The sequence below is a fragment of the Oreochromis niloticus genome, linkage group LG1 (assembly GCF_001858045.2).
Source record: "Oreochromis niloticus isolate F11D_XX linkage group LG1, O_niloticus_UMD_NMBU, whole genome shotgun sequence".
In the NCBI taxonomy this organism is placed as follows: domain Eukaryota; kingdom Metazoa; phylum Chordata; class Actinopteri; order Cichliformes; family Cichlidae; genus Oreochromis; species Oreochromis niloticus.
The window spans coordinates 29,869,591-29,890,503 of NC_031965.2; the positions used below are offsets into that span (position 1 = coordinate 29,869,591).

At 39.8% G+C, this 20,913-nt stretch overlaps 1 protein-coding gene and 1 long non-coding RNA gene across 2 annotated transcripts in view; both read left to right on the forward strand.

Annotated features, from left to right (window-relative positions):
• Positions 1 to 12,807, forward strand: part of hcn4 (hyperpolarization activated cyclic nucleotide-gated potassium channel 4) — a 71,583-nt gene extending 58,776 nt beyond the window's left edge. Inside the window, exon 8 of the mRNA XM_019360172.2 lies at positions 1,908 to 12,807. Within this exon, the coding sequence (XP_019215717.1) occupies positions 1,908 to 4,261 (2,354 nt within the window). The 3' untranslated portion in view covers positions 4,262 to 12,807. The remainder of the gene's footprint in view (positions 1 to 1,907) is intronic.
• Positions 12,808 to 16,164: 3,357 nt separating this feature from the next.
• Positions 16,165 to 17,692, forward strand: LOC112846790 (uncharacterized). Its single transcript, XR_003219955.1, has 4 exons — positions 16,165 to 16,216; positions 16,322 to 16,378; positions 16,562 to 16,957; positions 17,563 to 17,692. It is a non-coding gene; the product is annotated as an uncharacterized LOC112846790 (long non-coding RNA).
• Positions 17,693 to 20,913: the final 3,221 nt, after the last annotated feature.

A 20,913-nucleotide genomic window follows, 5' to 3' on the forward strand; every position in this document is an offset into this window, starting at 1 on the left:
AGGCTCAGCCTAGGCAGATGAAAAATTCACAATGAAACGCATGCCTGTATCATCACTCAGCCTTCGCTGCATGCTGTTTTATCCTCAGCTATGTTTAGAATGGTAGATAGCGAAAATGCTTTAGGGGGTCTCTTTGTAGAAAATGGCTGCTTTGAAAAAGATGTGGTGGGCTGATAGTAATGTTTCTGTGAAATGGTCTCTTGTGTCCATCCCTTCTCCTGGGCTTGATGCCTATGTACACCCGTGTTTCCTAATAAAGTAACTGAAACAGGTAAAATCTGCAAATTGATTACTCTCTTGATGGACTTGGCACAATCTGATTTGGAGTGTGCAGGTGATAAAAGGTCAAGAGGTGCAAGGTCAGGCTGGCTAAAATAGTTCCAATACATCACAGAAAAAAAACTCAAGTAATCTGACACCAGTCATAACAGAAAATTGGACAGATTGATCTGGGGCTTATAGCATTTGCAGTATCATCAGATTTCACAGCCTTTTGTTAACACCAAATTGAAAATGGCAGTCATGTGAATTAACCCTGTCACTGCTAGCGCAGCCACTGAACAATGACTAATGGACTCTAGCATCCAGGCTGTGCACATTTTGTTAAGAGGGTATTTTAGCAGTTGGTATGTCTGCCATAATGACACTCAACTTATTTCTTTGACCTTGTGCATACCTCACAGGTACTTTAAAGTACATACATTACCAGAGTGAAAGTGACAGAGCACAAATAGCTTTAGTAAGCAATAGTTAAATGAACAAATGAACACAGGATAAATGTTATTCTAATATGGAATTTCAGATTTAGTAGTAATATTTGTTTCTACATAAAATTTCTTGTTGCATAGATGTTGCATTTTAGAACAAGAGCACTTAGAAAGCACAATTCCCCCCGAAGAGCAAGGACTTTAATAAAGGCTGTATAGTTAGCCAGTTATGGCATCATTGTGATGCCTTAGGGCATAATATTTAAAAAAAATAAAATATGTGTTCTCATCATGCCCTTTCATACAGTGCAGATCAAAAGTTTAAGACCACTTGAAAAATGGCAGAAAATCATATTTTGCATGTTTGGATCTTAACAAGGTTCCAAGTAGAGCTTTAACAACATGCAACAAGAAGAAATGGGAGTGAGACAAAACATTTTTTTAAACATGCAATTTATTGAAAACAACGCTTAAACTGAAACAGGCTGAAATATGCAAAATATGATGTTTTGCCATTTTTCAAGTGGTCCTAAAATTTTGATCAGGATTGTATGATATATAACCTGGTATGGTTTCTAGAAAAAAAGTTTGAAAGTCAACTTTGACCTCGGGCTCTAACAATGAAGGTCAAGGTCAAATGCTTAGCCAACCTAGGCACTCATGTCCCCCAAGGCCTAGTATATTATTGTGAAGTTTTAAGGGAATCCATAAAAAAAAGTTTTAAGTTTTTATGAATTTTCACATTTGGTGTGACCTTGACCCTGACCTGATTTTCACCACAGTTAAATCAGCTCGAGCTGTTATTGGTATCTACCGTCATAAAAAATTTGAAAATGATATCTTGAAAACTATGGACACTAGACTGCTAACAAACTGACAAACAAACAAAGGAATCAATTACACACTCTGAGAGGGATACTTTCAGGTTTATTGTCTTTTTTTTTACAGCGATTGTTTTATATCAAGTATGTCACCAAAATATTGTTCACCAAAATATTATGACACAGTGGTTGTTTTCCACTTTTTACCTATGGAATCACACTAAAAGCTAATCTAATGTTTCTCCTTTTCATTCATACCTGTTATTATGCTAGCTTCTTCTTTTAGAAAGGGTTGTTGGAATAATCTTTCTTCTCTTACTTTTCGCTCTTGTTTTCTGTGTGTCTGTCTTTGTGTTTGCATGGACATGCGCTCTTAAAGGCAAGAAAAACTCCATCCTGCAGCACAAGGTGCAACACGACCTCAGCTCTGGTGTACTCAACTACCAGGAGAATGAGATCATCCAGCAGATTGTGCAGCATGACAGGGACATGGCCCACTGTGCCCACCTCATGCAGAACGCTCCACCACAGACACCGCCCTCACCTACCCCTGTCATCTGGGCCCCACTCATCCAAGCACCTCTCCAGGCAGCAGCCGCCACCACCTCTGTAGCCATAGCCCTGACACACCATCCCCACCTCCCACCAACGCTCTTCAGACCTCCAGTTTCTGTCCTCGGTTCCCTGAAGGACCCTCCTAGCCGACTTAAAAAGTTTCACACATTTGTTCCTTCATCCACATCACCTGGCTCTGCTGGGGACTCTCCTTCTAGCACACCTTCTAAGCTGCAAACTGGGATAGACATGCCATTGCTGGCGTCTTTCCGGGCCCAGCAAATTACATCAGGTTCAGGGGCAACTAGTTCAAGCCAGCATGCTTCAGGTAGCGGAATACAACGCGGACCTTGCGGGTCTGGGCCTGGGTCCAGTGGAGGAGGAACCTCCGTGTTCCCATTTGGTCAGTTTTCATCTACTGGTTCACCTTCATCTAGTACGGCCCAGCTGCACCCTCAACCACAAAATCAAAAATCCTTCCGCTCTGGTACACCACCTCTCTCAAACCTCTTTCACCAAGGATCTATAGGTGGAAGCACAGGGTCAGGACTAAGTGGAAGTTTAGCTGGAGCTTGTGGTGGTGCTACGGGGTGGTCTTTAGGTGGAGCAGTTGGAGGTTTTGTGGAAGGGGCCACTGGTGGGGACACTTCCTGGGCTGGAGAGGACTATACAACTGGGTTGTCAGAAGTGACTTCTAGTGGGCACTCTGGGTTGGGAGGAGCTAATGGTGGATCAGTAGGAGGGATCTCAGGGGAAACCAAGGTAGGAGTATCTGAAGGAGCAGTGGGAACTGTTTGTAGCAGGTTATCAGGTGGATCGGTGGTACCCAATACATGTGGGTCCATAACTGATACAGCAAAGAGATCAATTGGGGGGACTTCCAGAGGATCACTGGTAATAGCTTCTGGGGGGTCAGTCAGTGGAACTTCTGGAGAATCACTGGTAGTGACTACCACTGGAGGATCACTGGGAAGGGTTTTTGGGGGGTCAGTCAGTGGAACTTCTGGAGAATCACTGGTAGTGACTACCACTGGAGGATCACTGGGAAGGGCTTCTGATGGATCAGTGGCACTGATTTATGGTGGGGCCTCAGGGGGAACATTTGGAGGATTTTCTTGTGATTCAACACAAGGAAATTCTGGGGGATCAATGGGGAGGACTTCTGGTGGATCAACAACTAGCCATTTAGGAGGAAGTTCTAGTGGGACAGTGGGAGGAGTGACTGGAGGACATATAGGCAGAGCAGTAAGTGGCACAATTGGAAGCCATATAGCAGGATCTACAGCTTGTCCTCTTGGAGGAATTCCTGGTGGAATTACTTCTGGGCTTATTAGTTCCTCTCGCTGTCAGAGCCCTATATCTAATAATTCTATATCTGGTCAGCTTCCCCAAAACCAACCACCTGCCAAGCCTCCTCAGGTGGCTCCTCTGCAGCAGTTTGCTGGAGGAGGCAGGACTACCAGTGGATTAAACCTTTTCCAGTCCCCTCCACAAGGTTCCCCATCCTCTGGTAGAGGACAGCACAGTCAGCAGCCTGCTGAGGGCTCCCCATCTTCCCTCAGCCATTCTAGTCTGGCAGGCCTCCAGTCTGGCTGCTTACCTCACCAGATGTCACTGGAAAGGTCTGCATTGGCTTCTCTGGCCCAGTATGGCTCAGCAAACGCCTCGCCCTGCCTTACTCCAGTCGCACCCAGTCCCACTGTTCAAAGCCCCGTGGCAGGCAGGACTTTCCACTATAGTGACCCTTCTAGTGTCACAGGATCCCACAGTTCTTTGCTCATGCCTCAAACTTGTTTTCCTTCACAGCTTCCAAGCCAGCCACAAAATACAGGAAGAGATTCCCCTCTGGGACGTTTTTCTGAGGACCTAAAGCTTTTATCCAGCTCTCATTCATCCCTGCCCCAGGAGGTGGCCCAGGTCTTAGGCCACCAAACTCCTTGCTCTTCAATAGAAACTGGGTATTACCCTTCTCCATTTTCCTCTCCTACTCTTGTACCCAAACCCTGTAGCTCAGTGCCAGGGCACATGACTCCTCCAATCCAGATGTCTCCGGGGCACCCTCACCAGACTTATTCCTCCGGGGCCTCGCCAGCCTTGTCTTTACGGAGGGACTCTGCTGCCTTTTCATCTGATCTAGAACCTCAGTCTGTCCGCTCTAAACTCCCTTCAAATTTGTGAGGATTGATCACACCCTCCTGTGCTCCTTTGAACTAAAACACAAATGATCTCCATTTGTGGCATTCTTTTCTGTCTTCAGACTATTTTTCACTTTAATTTTACCAAGATTTTACATTTACTGTGATTTAAAAGACACTTCATAGGGCAACTCAGAGCTCTATAGTACACTTTATTTGATTTATGCTTTGTCCTTTTATTATTCATTGATACTGTATATAGATAGAGTTATATTTAACTGATAAGTTAATCAAGGGACTAGGAGGGTGTGAAAATGATCTCTATTTAAAAGACATTTTATTTATTTCTATAACTATGCCAAATTCATGTTGTGATGTTTAGGAAGGTGATTCAATGGACTACCCAATAATACTCGTTTTCTGCAGGAACCTATGCACTAACACCTGCATGTATCAACGTTTTTTCTTTCTTTCTTTTTTTGCGTGTGTGTGTTTAAAAATTATCTAAATTTTTAGCGAAAAAACATGCTTTGAGACAGACTGACTCTTGTATTATCTCATTTAGGATCACATATTGTTGATCCTTAAATGTATCTATTAGATTGTACTTATTTATTCTCTGTATAATCTTTTCAAAACTTTGAGGGATGGAGAAGAGATTTTAGGAAACCAAAAAGACTTTTCCTGTGGGATAATACTTCACCTCTTCTTGACCCATTATCCTTGTTTTATACCACTTTCTCAAATTACTGCTGTTTTTGAAGCAGGGGTACAGGGGTTCAGCGAGCTCCCCTCCGTCTAAATATTGAGACGTAACAGTATGTGAGTGACTGGCTTTCTGCAGAGTCCTCAATCATGTCCTAACAAGCTCACTTTGTCTTCCAAGCTCATGTTGCTAATGTGTGTAGAAAGCATGTGAAAGCATATTTTTTTTCCCCGACTGTGAGCAACTGTTAATGTGTGAGTGTTAGTGCTAATATGTGTGAATCAGTGGAACAGTCAGATGCAAAGCAAAACTTTTTCCTAGAATGATCATCAGAGCCTTTTTACACAAAAACTAGGACTTCCTTTAGCGTGTATGATGCACTGTGTAGCACGCAGACAATTTAAAGTCAAAAATAGCCAGATGTTTAATATCCCACAAACTAGACTTTCATGTAGGAAAAACAGTATATTCAGTACACAATCTGAAGTATTTGAAAAATGCTGGAAACTAGAATACACCTTGATATTTAATTACTTCTATTTTAGTTGTTATATGCTGTCAGCAAAGACATTTTGAAAGCTAGTGCTGAGTTGGAGATGAAGTTGAATGTAAGTAAGTACTTTTGCTATTGTAGATTAACTGAAGGCACAATGCCCCAGGGGGTTAAGAGACTGTTCCACCACTGAAAAGGTCATGGATTCAATATCTTTGACAGATGTTTCCATCAGCAGCAGCCATTTCTACTGCCAAAGTGTCCTTTACCAAGACACAGAATAAGGACTTGCTAAATTGTTTGTGAGGTTATTGGATGTGTTACTCAGTTAAGTTCTCTAAAAACAGATTACTCCTCTGCATGTGTTCCTTAAAATATTGATGCACAACTACATTGCCAAAGTAAACCTGAGAAAAATTGTAAATTGCAATATAATCTCCAATACATAGATTAAGTAACAAGAAGCGTGTAAAAATAAGAGAGATTTTGACACACATACACACACACATATATATAAAGAGAGTCACGTGAAAACGAGTACACCCCATGATTCAGTAGCTTGTGGAATCAGCAACTTTTATCAGCAACTTCAAGTAATCATTTTCCACATGAATTTATCGGTCTCTCACTTTGTTATAGAGGAAATTTGGCCCACTCCTCTTTGCAATGTTCTACAGTTCATAAGGTTTGTGGGCATTCATCCTAAGATCTTAAGACACAGCATTTCAACCAGGTTGAGGTATGGATTTTGACGGCACCATTGCAACACCTTGATTCTTTTGTTTTTCAGTCATTCTGTTGTAGATTTGCTGCTGTGTTTGTGATTATTGTCCTGTTACATGATCCAGTTTTAGCCAAGTTTTAGCTGTTGGACAGATGGCTTCACATTTGACTCTAAAATACTTTGGTACACAGAGGAGTTCATAGTCAACTCAATAACCTCAAGGTGCCCAGGTCTACTGTAGGTAGCAAAACAAATGCAAGTCACCGCTCCACTACTATTCTTGACAATTGGTATGACGTGTTTGAGCTGATATGCTGTGTTTGGTTTTCGCCAAATGTGGTGCTGTGCATTATAGGTAAACATCTTCACTTTGGTCTTTTTTGTTCTTCGAGGACATTGTTCCCGAAGTCTTATGTTTTGTGCTGCCATGTTCTTTGTAGAGAGAAGAGGCTTTCTCCTGGCAACCCTTCCAATTGTACTGTCATAAACTTTAACATTTGACATGCTAACTGAGGCCTGTAGAGTCTGAGCTGCAGCTCTTGTTTTATTTTTGTATTTTTGTCAGCTTCTCTGAACGTTCCACAGCCTGTCCTTGGGGTGAATTTAATAGGACATCCATTCCTGCGAAGACTGTAGCATTGTGTTAACACACACCTGAATGAAGACCAGGAAACTGCTAAAACTTGTGCTGTTATAAAGGTGGTCATACTTATATGATGCATTAATCAAATACATTTGATTAACAGGACCTGGCTCTTAGTGCATCAAATAGGATCAAAAGTCTGCTTATGTACGTTTCCAATTATTTATTCAACAAATGTGTCAGTGGATGTAATAGTCTTGTGGAAAAAGTAAGTACAATTCTAAAGCCATTTTGCACTTTTTTAAAGTAATTTTAAGCATAAATAACATAAAATTCTATTCATTTCAAGATGTTTGATGTTTTTCTTCTATGTGCTTCCTATTTCACTCCCAACCTTTCAACAGGATTCAAATCTGAGCTATGACTAAGCTATTCCATAACTACCCCTTTTCTTTATTTGAGCCATTCCTTGGTGCATCTACTAGTGTGTATACTACTAGTGTGAAACTTCAGACAGCCTTTCATTGTCTTTAGGCACTCTTCAATATCATGCAGAATTCATAGTGGGATGAATGACTGTAAAATCTGCAGTCAGGCAGCAAATTCCCTCTAAACACACAATTTGGTGATTCATTCACTGACAATACCGATGTAAGGTTTTTTTTTCTCCTGAAAACTTGATTCTGATCTGTGTCAAACATGCTTATTAATATTATTACAAAACGAATAATATTTGATTTCTCTTTTCCTGAGCACATTGTTCCAAAAGGCCTGGTCTTTGCATATACACTAATCAGACAATAACATTGTGACATACTGACAGGTCAAGTGCATTAGTGGGTGGGCTATATTAGGGAGCAAATGAAAATGTTGTCCTCAAAGTTCATGTATCAGAAGCAGGAAAAATTGGCAAGCATAGGGATTTGACTGAGTTTGACAAAGGACAAATTATGGTAAATGGGAAATAAATATTTTTTTTGTATACAGTGTTTCTACTCCAGCTGAGCTTTATACAACATGTCTCATTCACCCGTTCACACACAAGCACTTTACAAGCATGCTGATCGATGTATCAGAGAGCAACTTGGGTTTTGTATCTTACTTAGTGGCTTCCGGTCGAGCAGACACCCGCAGATAACAAAGCTAACTGCAGATCCTTTGATGAGATCTGCATCAAATGATCTGCTGATAGGTTGAATTCTCTGGGGAACAATTAATGGACAAATTAGTAGTCATTTAAAGTATATTATTACTTATAAGTAATTTAGCTTACAGTGGAATTATTTATTTCAGATTGTTTTGGAAATATTTTTAACATCTACAATATTTCTTAGACCTCTTAGAGAGCTTTTCAGATATTGATACAACAACACTACACACATGAAAAGTAAATGAACACCGGATCTTATGTCACAGGTTTAAGTGAGACAATTTTAACCTGTCACTTGCTAAAGAGTTTGTAATTATCAGAGTATCCTGAACACCTGATTCCCATTTCATGGATATGAAGGGTACATAAGTGATGTACTTACTTTTTTAATTTAATTATTGATTTAATATTCTTATTATTCTTTTCTTTGTTTATTTTATTGAAATGAAATGGCTGAAAAAATGGCAATTAAATGCCTCAATTTTATTTTATTTATTAGAATTATTATTAAGCAGCATCTCAAAAAGCAACAGTTTTTTGCTTGTCGAAAGTATAATGGGATATTCTTACTTTTCACATGATGGTCTATAATAAATAACATTTAGATAATTCAGATTTTTTTTTACTAGTATTCAGTCAAAAAGCATGTATTAGAGTCTGTTTGAATAAAAGTATGCTTTCAAAATCTGTTGGCACTAAAGGGAGCCTTCAAGTGGTTAAAAACTATATACACAGCAGAGTAAGGTATCACAAAACTCTCAAAGGTGAGGATCAGTGATATGTTTCTACATGTTTGTCTGTAGCTCATCACAAAGACAGACCCAGGTTCCACCGAGACAGCTGAGTCCTTAACGAAGTCACAGCAGTCAGCCACTGCAGCCTAATTTAACAAGACATGTCTGTAATCCCTTGACCCTCAAATACTATCCAGGAGTCACGCACATACAAAGCTACCATGCCCTCCCCTCATTACAGTCATGTAAAGTCAGTCTGATAATGTAAAGCAATACTTATGGCATGACACACAGTTGCACAAATGCACATTTACTGACATGCACATGTCCATTAGATTGTATTCTGATTTTGCAAAAGTTTTAACTATTTTGGATTTCCAATTTAAAAAAAAATTACATTTCATGTTGTTGAAAATGTTGAGCAAATTTTATGACCGACCTGCCCAGCCGCAGCAGTTATAACCACTTTTATAATTAGGAATTAAGCCCATTTCTTTATGTGTTTGACTCACAATATTAGAACAAGTTATTGTTATTATTATTTTATTATTTTGCAAGTATGCTGTTATAAGCATTCAGTGAATATGTATGTGTTTCACTTATCTATAACCTCTTAAGAATTATGGGAAACACTATGACTAATGAATATTTTTCCATCATCAGCCCAAAGGGACTTTGGGGCTAGTAAATGTGGAATATAATCGAGTGATATTGTGTTAGATAGAGACAGACTGGGGGAGGGGCATCACAGAGAATGTAGCATTAATCATTGCAGCAATGCATTTAAACCAATATAATGAATTTTTTTAATGTTAAAAAATAACAGTCTTCTTGCTCTAGACAGACAGACTGGGTTACTAATGGTTATAGCAGTGCTTTGTTCACCTCTCCCACATCTAACACCTTTTTTTCATTAGCAGTAAACAGCTATCTGAAAGGCTCTAAACCATTTATATTGGCTTCATGGCTCATGGGGTAAAAGGAACAGAGCTCTGCAACAAAATCACAATAATAAAGACACAGAAATGTTTCACATCGGGAATATTGATTGTCTGCACATAGTGTAGGCATTTAAAACCACAATTGTTCTGTACCTGTTTCCATCATAAAGTCAGACAGGCTGCTGTGGCTCCAACATCAGGAAAAAGTCCCCCATTTTTTCTCACAATATGACCTTAATAAGGTATAGAGTTGGAGGACAGTTTGAAACCTGCCTGCAAGACAAAGGTGTAGATGTGAGGCGGCATTGATGCACTGCAGGAATGACATAGTTGGACACTTAGCCACAGGGAAGACAAGTAGTCCGACAGGCACCCCATGTGGTACTCATGTTGATGGGTTACTTGTGGCATATTGCCCCCACTTTGTGATTGTAGAGTGCTAGTGGATGTTTTTCAGCATTGATTAGGAGAAAATGAGAGAAAGTTTTGAGCGGTGTGAGTGAGTGCACATGCAAGAAAGTGTGCCCCTCAGTTACAAGGCAGAGTTGATACCCAGAGGTGCTGTCAGACATGAGTGGGACATGGGTCCTAGATCGTATGGAGAGGGATTGATAAACTCAGTCTGTTCCATTATCACAGATAACTGGTTAAAGAAGAGCCTGGGATTGTTTTTAACTGAGTCTTTTAAAGTTTGAAAACTGCTGATTACTGTGAAGTAAAAGACAATTGGCTATTGATTAATCATCCACTGGCTTGAATTATGTAATGTAAATGACCAGGATGTTCATTATCCTTATGGGCGCAAAATATTGTTTAGCTTCATTCATGTAATCCTTCATTCAGACTAAAGATGTGAAAATAGCCAAAACTGGAGTAACAAGATTTTCACCTGACAGCAATGTTTATTCTTCAAGGGGATTTTCTGTTTCCATCCTGCTAGACTGTTTGCTACATCTGTAGCATAGTGTAGTATAGAGGCAGTGTTTTTTATTTTTTTCAGAGGAATCATCTGGGAATTAGATTAGAAGGCTTTGAAACTTTGTGTCGTTTGAGGCGAATAAAAAAAAACAACGGTGACTCACTCGCTCATGCAGAGACCTATTTTCATTATGTCTCCCTGTGTCACCCATCCAAACATGGGAAGAAAATGGCTGTTTGAGAGCAATAGAGAAAACAGCAATGAAGGGGCAGCTGAAGCATCACAACATCTGCCATCTATCTGTACAAACTCTTGGAGCTAGGTTTTCAGATATCTGTATAGAGGAAACAGTACAAAGCGCCTGACATGTCTGTTTTCATGCTGAATAACTTAATCAAATCTAGGTCAGGGATACCTGGTCTTGATAGGGAGGGTTTCATGAAAAATGTTTTTCTGTAGCATAATGTACAAATGCACAATGCACAAAAATAGTCTCATAGGAGAAGAGTGGAATTGCATCAGATTTAACCACTAGCAAATTTCCATCTACACTATTTGGGCAGGTCAACACAATAATAAACAAAAAATAGCACAAACATGTTTAATACTTTATTGACACAAAAATGTGCATAGCCTGCTTATCTATAGTAGATGTGCTGTGAAGTGGCCAGCAGATTTGTAAGTTGCGCCTCTCTTACCTCCAGCTTTGGTGGAGTTCCACACAGCATCTCTGTACCATTTACAATTCATATTTGCTTCTGTTCAGCAGCAACCTCAGATTCTGTTTGGTGGATTTCCAATTCCGCTGGTTAATCTTAGCCTCCTTCTCCCTTTGTGCTGCCCATGAATATGGGTTGGTGAATAAGCAATGCACACTAATGAAATCATTTGCTGTGATTGAGGATTAGATGTAGCAGCAGCAGAATTGAACCTGCAATTTCTCGAGGGAAAGAAAGGAACTATGTTTTTTTTTTTTCCAAGGCCCTCGTTATTCATTCATGACTGCAGATTCCTTCTACCTTTCCATAAATGCTCATCATATTTCACACACCAGCACCAGAATCAGGTGTTTAGGACAGGGTAGCACGGAGTCATTTGATATGATAGCAAGATGGCTATATATGATGTTATATATATATAAAGTTGTTTATTGTAGCATCTAATAAAACTGACCTCATTTGCTGCTTCTCTAGTGAGAAGAAATAAAGGAACTATAAGGTTATTCTGACCACAAAGCAGGCTGTTAGACAGTATAACCTGTACATGAACCATTTTAGGAACAGCAGGGTGCATATAGGTTAACACACCTACAGATTACCTGAAAGATCCTGTAGGGTAATGCCGCAGTGCAGCGACCTGGCAGGAGACCTTCTTTGTAGCTGTCGGTACAAAAACACTCTTTCAGGCAGTTTTAAAAGTGATTCATGTGCAAAATATGACTTGTTTCTGTAATGCAACAATATACAAATTAGAAGCTTAGATTTGGAAAATATGTGTCGCATATGTTTCTCTGTTAGTTGCAGCTCATCAGAAAATCCTGTGTTGAAGCCAAAGGTGAGCCTGCTCCTCCCCGGATTAATGTGGGCAAAACAGAAAAGGGCACATTTATATTCTATTTGGAAAGACGAGGGTTTAGATTTAAAAAAAAAAAAAAAAGAAAAATCTGCCTTTTAAAGCTGTCTTTCATTTGTGGAAGTACTATAACTCCATTTAATCTAATGTTGGCATCATGACGTTGACAAGTTACTTAGTTATACAGCTATTTCCATAGGACCTATTTATATTTCTGTATTTATTTTAGACTACTTAATAAGTAATGTCAACTCCATGCCAGATTATGATAAGCAATGTTCACCAAATTGTGTGTTTGTACAGAGTTCATAACCTGTCCATGATTTTTAAGGAATTTTGCATTGTATAAGCTCTACACTTTGGTACAGCGCAGGAGTGGGACATTTTCGTTACATGACGCTGCAGACGAAGTCTTTCTATCTGAAGGCTCAACCTTTTTGTTCCATGAAGGCAGGGACTGGTTCCACACTTCCTATGAGGACTACCAACCTTTTGAGGAGGACAGTATTTTGATCGCTTTGCTATTGATCAACGAATATCTTTTATGTTCTGCATTTAACATGGGAACTATGAAAAAAAGCAATAAGGGAACTGGGAACTGTAAATGTATGGTGTGAAAGGTAGCTATGGGACATTGCGCTGACCCACACAGCAAGCACACGTACAGTAGCCGTGGCTTGCAGATTGTGTGGCGGTGAAAGGAGTGAACTGTTGATAAGCACACATACTGGATGAAATAAAACGGTATAGAATAAAATATAAGGAACACCTGCTTTGAGTGTTTTTTTTTCTCTCTGTATATCTCTTTGTGTATTACATGCAGCATGCTCCCAATTGTAATTCACAAAATCCCTTAGCAGCTATTTTCTCCCTCCTTCTTGTGAGATGTGTCAATAAGCAAAAGCCTTTCGCACACACACACTTTCACTCGGATGCACACAAAGAACGGTCAAGAGACAGGTGAAGCTCCTCAGAATCCTGAAAATGTTGGCAGACTGTAAAAAGGAGGGCAGTCGGCGTCTGCCCCTGTGAGCTCTCAGCCATCTGCTTCATTAGAATTCCCCCTTGAGGTAACCTTCCCTTCTAGAAGAGGAACTCATCGAAAGTGAAGGGCTTTGTTTTAGAGTGTCTATTGTAATTACACATTATTCTCCTCTTCTGATGCCTGCCTGGTGAGAGGAAAGAGCTGGCTTATGGTTGCCTGCTTGGCATCCAATGGGGACAAAAACGCACACTTTTGCGTGGTGTAAATGCCGCATAGCTGCCGTTGCCACGTGAGCCCGCTGTATGCTATCTCTGTGTGATTTTGTGCAATGGCCCAAATCAGTGAGGGCATAGTGACATCCAAGTGGTTGAGGTGGCTGTCACTCTGCTATCATGGAGGGAAGAGACAACGCTAATGCCTTCCTCTGCAGTATCTGGGATAATCTGCTCTAGTTCTCCTTGGGTCAAACTCAACAGTAATTAATCCTACCATTACCCTGCAAGCCTGAGGGTTAAAGCAATGTATACAAATCTGTCTTGAGTTCTTTTCCTCTTTTGCCAGATAGCCCTTTTCAAATTGACGTTGGTGCTGAAATAGAGAGAACAAATATCTTTCTTTTTACATAAATTAAAACATTTTATTAGTGGCATGTGTGAAAGAAATGGGGATTAGGGTCGATATCAGATGGTCATAAGGATGAAACTTGAGTGCCCTGAACATCTAGAGTCTGTGCAATCACATTTAATCTAAAGCTCAGTTTCTATATCACAAGAACACAAGAACTGTGTTATCATTTAAAGATCCTTTTTTTAAGTTTTTCCAAACCCAACAAATTTGTGTGTTTGTTTCTATGAAGGAGAACAGTTTTACTTTCCATATCTTCTCACGCTCGTGCTGTACTGCGGCATTATGCTCAAGCATGCTGGCTTGGGACTATAGCTTTTGGCAACCCAGGACTCACAGCACTCAAAAACACACACAGTAACCACAGCATATCCGTATTAGTGCTTTTTTCCCCTCTAAAACCCTACCGTCAAAGCCTTTTGACATCTGCCAGTTTGTTCGCAAATACTGTCCAAATGCCAACTTTGCAATGCTCCAGCTTTTCATGCGCATGGCTGAAAGTTTTCTTTTTGTGTCAGTGCTGATGTGTGTACTCATGCACGTGCGTGACTCTGTGTATCTGTGTATGTGTGTGCTTGTTTGTGCCTTGTGGGATTAGGTTCATGAAAGCATACGCATGGATAACATCAGAAGGATGGCCACAGGTTGCCAACCTGATGTCCTCTCTCAACCTCTTGCTCTGCCAATTATGCCCCCACCACCACCATCACAACCCCTGACCCCCATCACCCAACCTAAAAAAGCCCCAGTCTGCTGCTTACTCCTTCGTTATGCTCCTACGACATCATTATGGTCAGAAATGAGATATATGTGCCCTACTTAAAGGTGGAGAAAAGTGTTGAGGGAAGTCTGCATGTGTTTGTATTGAAAATAAAAAGGTGATAATATGATCTCTCTATGCCGGCTATTGCTTTTCATCATCAGAAGAAGACATGTGAAACTTAATTAGCACAACGGTGAATGTGGAGATGAATTATTGACTCACAGACTTTGATAACTTTCTATCCAAACGATGGAAAAAAGTAAACTGCATTTCTAAATTAGCTGCAAGAAAGCTTGTTAGGTAACAATAGTTTTAAAATATATTATTTTTTCAGTATTAAGACTCTATTAGGGTATTAGCTACTTTTACGTAAAGATATACTTTTAGTTTTTACTTTGTAACAATGGCATTCTTGTATTGTGTTAAACACAATTTTATTTTCCCTAGCTTTTAATGTTGCATGCATAAATTACACTGGAATATGTAAAATAATATTCACATGCTTTTAACATTTTCCAGGTCATCTGATGAGTGTTAATCGAAACTGAGAGAGATGGACTTTGGTGTGATGATGTGCTGCCTTGAGCCATGTCAACACAAGAACCATTAGCTCAAGTTGTCACCCTGCCATTTGCTAACCGTCTGTCCTAAATGTCTGTTTCTAAGCACAGCCAATCCCCTCTCTAGACACTCTCAGAGTTAGCTGCCTATTTCTGACTATGAGGGCTTAAGTCCATCTTGCAATGCTCATAAATTGTTTAAATACTGTTTATTGAATCGGTCTTTGAGATTGAATTGCAGAGATTAATTCCAAAATGTGGTATCTCCTATTTCCAAAATATGACCCCTACCCCGCTTAACTGATTGCTTGCATGACAGTAAAATATTTTGGTAGATATTTTTGGCTTTCAATTTAAAGGAGAGGGATGCTTAGCAGTGGTTTTTGGAATGTGGAACAATAAGCTGATATTTCAACTCAGCAACACACACAGGATTTTACAAAGAAACAGAGAAATCTGGCTATATTAGCATGCTATGTTGTTCAGTGGATGACTCTTGCATATTTTATAAATCCCCTTTCTATTCTAAAAATAATGGTTTAAAAAGAAACCCAGAGGAACTCATTTGAAAGAGAGGAAAATACTATTTCCTTATATTTATCATTTATAATCCTCCATGACCGGTGATCTCTGCAACACTATCCTCCTCCACTTCCTCCTCATCTGTCTCCTTATACCCCAGTGAGACTTGATGGGGGTGGGGGACTCCCTTCCTCACGTCCCTCTTCCTCCCCTTGGCTATGTAGACGAACCATCCCTCCCTTTGCCATTGCTCACTTTTCATAGGGCAAGGGTAAACTGTAAAAAGCAGAAAGCCCAGCCCCCAAGCCTGCAAGCCACTGTTCCCTGTTTATCATATTAGCCTGTGCCCTTGAGCATTTTGCTGCCAGATTCAGGCTTTGAACTAAGGAGAAAACCACAGTAACTATACCATTGGCTATGTGTTTAAATTGAAACTGTAAATGGCCAGGTACTAAACCATCTTCAGGCTTCAGAATAGAACATCTCGACTCTTGCATGCTTTGGTAGGTTTGTTTTCTGCAATGGCTCCCATTCCACCCTTGAGAGAAATCTTAGAAACATGGCCCTTATGAATGCGTATAGATTTTATTTTCTTGTTACTATGGAAACCCAAATGTCGTCTGATAAATTTTAGCAGAACAACATATTGTGTCTCAAAATCATCTTGATGTGAGACTCAAGTAGAACAGTTGGGGAAGCCAGGATCAAATTATCCACCATATGTATGTAGAAATGTTTAATTACACCAGTTCACGACTTGCCATTGTTCTGATTAATTAAGATAGTTTGAAGTGTCATTACTGACAGCCATAATTAAAATTTTGCAGAAAAGCCAGTTTGTCAAATCACTCCTTGAGAGGAACACAGAAGAGGAGCAATTTCGAGTGAGTGAATGTTCTACATGTCACACTGACCCTACTGACCTCCATCCTTCATCTCACCTGCAAATGAATGTCTTGGCTATTGGTGGTAGTGGTGGGGGTGGTGGGGGGTCTAGCCTCTCATGATGTAGCCATGTTATAGGGACACGCCGCAGATTCATGAACAAAATGTTTGTCATTTGTCAGGTAACAGATGGAACACACATGGTGAACGAGTCAAAGCCAACATCGCAATCATCCTCCTTATGTTAAGTGGCCTGTAATGTTATGTCATACAACCCAGGAGAGCTGTTACATATACCAGCACTCACTGAAATCTGAATCAACTTTGATTGCTACCTTTAGTACCACTGAAGCCTGAAAGGCCTTGTGTTGAATGAGTTCTTTTTTTGTTATGAAACTTTAAGAAAAACTCTGTCACTGGCCACCCCTGGTGTGTTTAAGATTCAGAAATAGATCTCGCTGTGAGACTTAAAAGACTGCTGAACAATTGATGGTACATTCACAAAAAGAGGGCCGTGATGGCGAAAGAAAATGGGCCGGTGAGAAAGGAGCAAGGGAGGCAAGACAAAAGAATGAGAGGTGGGTAAAAATTCTGTGCGCAAAATTAACCAAGTTTATTACAATGGCTTCAGAGTCAAATTATTAAGCCTACCTATTAATTGACATTCCTATCGACCAGGTCTGGTCCTCTTTTGGCTGCCGTCTGCAAAGGGCACTTTGAAATGATTTCTGTGCTTTTGCCAATATGGCTTCAGAAAGAATCAAGTCGCATACCGCTCTAGGAGATGAGAGGATCACTCAGGCATTTGGTGATTCTCTCCTTCTGCCTGTCAGCACTGCAAAGTTGTGCCATTTATGTCAGTCTGTTGTCAACAGAGAAGAGCTACACTTCACAAAAACCGAGGAAAGCGCAACAGCTTTCATTCATTTAAAACAAAAAAAGTGCTGTAAATATGCACTTTTAGGATCTTATATGAGTTGGTAAGGTATTTGTCCAGGACCAGAATTTACTGTTTTTCAGTTTCCTTTTGTTGTTTGCACTTGACTATTAACAACAGTTTGGAGTTATAATTCCTACAGCAAACAATCCTGTTTTGTACTATTTGCTGAAATAACTTATGCACTGCTTTTTTGTGTGTTTCTTTCTTTCTTTCAAAACCGATTCTGCATGCATCAAAAAGCAGGTTCTACAGAGGCTATTGTGTCTTTATATGACATGAAGGAGGCAAATACCAGCTGTGTGAAGGATGGCTCACTTTCATTAAAAGAAAAGGATCCTTCTGAGCTTTGATGTTTCCTCCTCAGGTGTGTCACAGGGAATCATTTTTATTTGCAAAATGTGCAAGATTTATATTGCCTGAATTTGTCTGTGTAGGTTTGTAACCACATAGCTCACAGCAGTGGGTTCAATCGACAGTTACAGTATGGCACCAACTCACCCAGAGCAAAATAGAGCAAAAATAACAGGAGGGAGGAGTGGGGAAAATTATCTTGTGTGTGTTTGTGTGTGTGCTTAAATGTGTGACTGCGCCTCTCTGGCTGTGTCTATGAGTGTGTGCATTCTTGTGTGCCAGGACACAAAGGCTGTACATATGCCAGTATGTGCAAATGTGTGTGCTTTGTGGGTGATAAGAGGGCTACAGGAGGGGGTGATGGAGAGAACCCAGAGCAGAGATAGAGCAGGAAGGAGGAGGACGTGAGGTGGAAAGAAAAGACTTGGTGAGGCGATGGGTGATCAATGGAGTCAATGGAGTGTATCTGCGCCCAGGGTGACTACTTCAGGTTTATATGATACAGACAAGGAGACAAAAAATGTTTTTGTCTACTACAGAACAGCCTTATTTTAAATCCAATTTTCCTTCTCTTTTTTTTCTTTTTTTAACCCATCAACCAAAACACATCTAGACAGTTATCTAGATAACTAGTGATGATTGTTAAAGTCACAAGTCTTAAATGTTTTTCTTTCTTGACCTCTAGTTTTCCTCTTTCCTAGCTGTTACCTCATTTATGATTCAATATCAACTGAACAAAATGGGAAAACCCTGAGGTTTTAGGTTACCATCCATCTATTTTCTTCCACTTATCCAATTCAGGGTCAGGGGGAACCTGCACCCTATGGCAGGACAAGAGGCAGGGTGCACCCTGGACAGCTTACCAATGTGTTACAGAGATAACAAAATAGAGCCAGCCAGCTAGTCATACCTACGGATAATTTAGAATCAACAGTTAACCTAACCCCATGGATATCATTGGATTGTGGGAGGAAGCTGGAGTAACCAGGGAAAACATGGAAACTTCACAATGAAAGGTCCCAGACTGAAAACCCAGGACCTTCTTGCTGTGATTCAACAGTGCTAAACGCTGCATTACCATTACATTGGACTGTGAAGCTGCCTTAGCTAAATACAGTAGCTTGATTTTATTTATTATTTTTCACAGCTAACTAGACACAGGGTGCCAAAGCAGTCCTTGGACTCTGAAAAATATAATGTTTTTAGCCAGCTAAGGGCATTCTGTTTAATATATGACCAGGGTTTGTTTCCTGTCAATGAGTTTGGTTTTCAGAGAATGAAGTCTTGAGAACTATCTGCGATGAAACACATTTGAAGCTGAGGTGGTCACTCAGCAAACTGTAATCCAACATTTGCACCACTTTACCGGCTGATTCAGCTAAGCTGTGACAAGGACAGATACAAGAAATGTTTTATAACTCATGCAACAATACATGTGCCATTATGCAATCTATTTAATTTTAACAGTGTATTTTCACAACACTTGACACTAACCCGTGTTGTTGCATCACACTTTCTACTGATATTTTTAATGCTGTTATTAAGCATTATTAAGCCATTTAACTTTGTTTTTGTTTTCATTTTGAAATTCTTTATTTTGTTCTACATCACATTATTACTTCATTTTTTATTTAAATTGATTAACCTATTTCACATATTTGTTTGGTCAAACTGTATTCTGTTTTGCTGAGCTACATACCATTCTGCTTTCTTACTTTAAGCTATTTGTTACATGTTTGTTGTGTTTAACTTAATTTTTAACTGCTGTAACAAAGAAATTTCCCTAAAGTTGAAAGAAATGGATCATATGTTGATAAAATGAACCACACAATGGTCACATGACTTTAAGATCACCACAAAGTTCATGATTTGAATTAGCATGCTGTCCCCAACAATGTCTGTAGTGTTATTTGCTACCTTTTAGTAAACCTTTAAAAATTTGTGAGTGCAGTATTTACTTCCTTGTTTTATGTTGTAGATTTAATTTAATACAAGTGAACCACCAATGCAAAAAGGTAGTTCATTTCTTTGATTTTAAGACTAGTTTCTGCAAAACTCTGCGAGGAAAACATTTTGTTAACATTAACTTATAGTTATAACTTTGTCTGGGGTGGACAGTATTTTCTATTTTCTTTTTCTTTGAGAGTTCGTAGTCCTTGGTAAAATATAAAATCCCATAATTCTTTTGTTGCCAGTAATTAATTTGCTTCACCTTATTACTAATGCTGTCAGAAGAGAAATTTAAAAATGACTGAAATGAAATTTGTTACTTTCTTCAATAAAGTAACTTCAATTTCTGGTTTCCACAAGACTTTAGTGGGCTTCAGTGTGCTTGCTGTGTGAGACTGTGTGAGTGAACAGCTCCGAGCAATCAGTGACCACAGTGAATTGTCTAAAACCACATGGAGGGAGTTGCAGAGTGAATTCCAAAATTCCCACATAAGGTTGAGCTTGTGCTCAAAGAGATATCAGCAAGGTGAAATCCACCTCCTAATCCCCCTCCAAAAAACTCAGCTGGAAAAATGAGAGAATTGGTTTTCGCCTGGTTTTTGTTGGTTGGTAGTTACTAGGCTCTGAAGCTCCAATAAGGATCATGTGGTGTCTCTTTTGCTCTCTCTCTAACTCCACCACCTCCCCCTTCTCTCCCTCCAAAGCCCTAAATCACTCTTACTGTGAACAAGCATAGAGTTAATAAACCTAACAGCCAGCAGGGAAGTACCTATGCGTGTGTGTGTGTGTGTGTGTGTGTGTGTGTGTGTGTGTGTGTGTGAGAGAGAGAGAGAGAGAGAGAGAGAGAGAGAGGGAGAGAGAGAGAGAAACAGAGAGAAAGAGAAAGTGCAAGGGCAAGGATAACTTGTATATCTGTATATTAAGTCGCTTGGCAAGAAAACACCATATGAGATACTGATAGCAGCCTGGTGCCATAACTCCATCTAACATTTTATCTAGAGCAATTTTTCACCTTGCAGCTCTATAAAGACATACTCCAATTTCATACTGTGGAGGAACAACCGCATAGTGTATGATGGAAAATATTTATCAGTAAAAAAAAAAAAAAAAAAGCTCCAAATTTCTGGAGATATGGTTCATTATCATGATGCACAGTGATGATGAGGCATCAAAGTCAACGCTGTATTTCGGTATGGATGCTTTGCGCCATGTCACATATTTTGATATGCAGGTGCACAGAAGCACAGGGTTTCCTGCAGCAAGCAGGCAGCTCTCTTGTCAGAGGTGTACCCA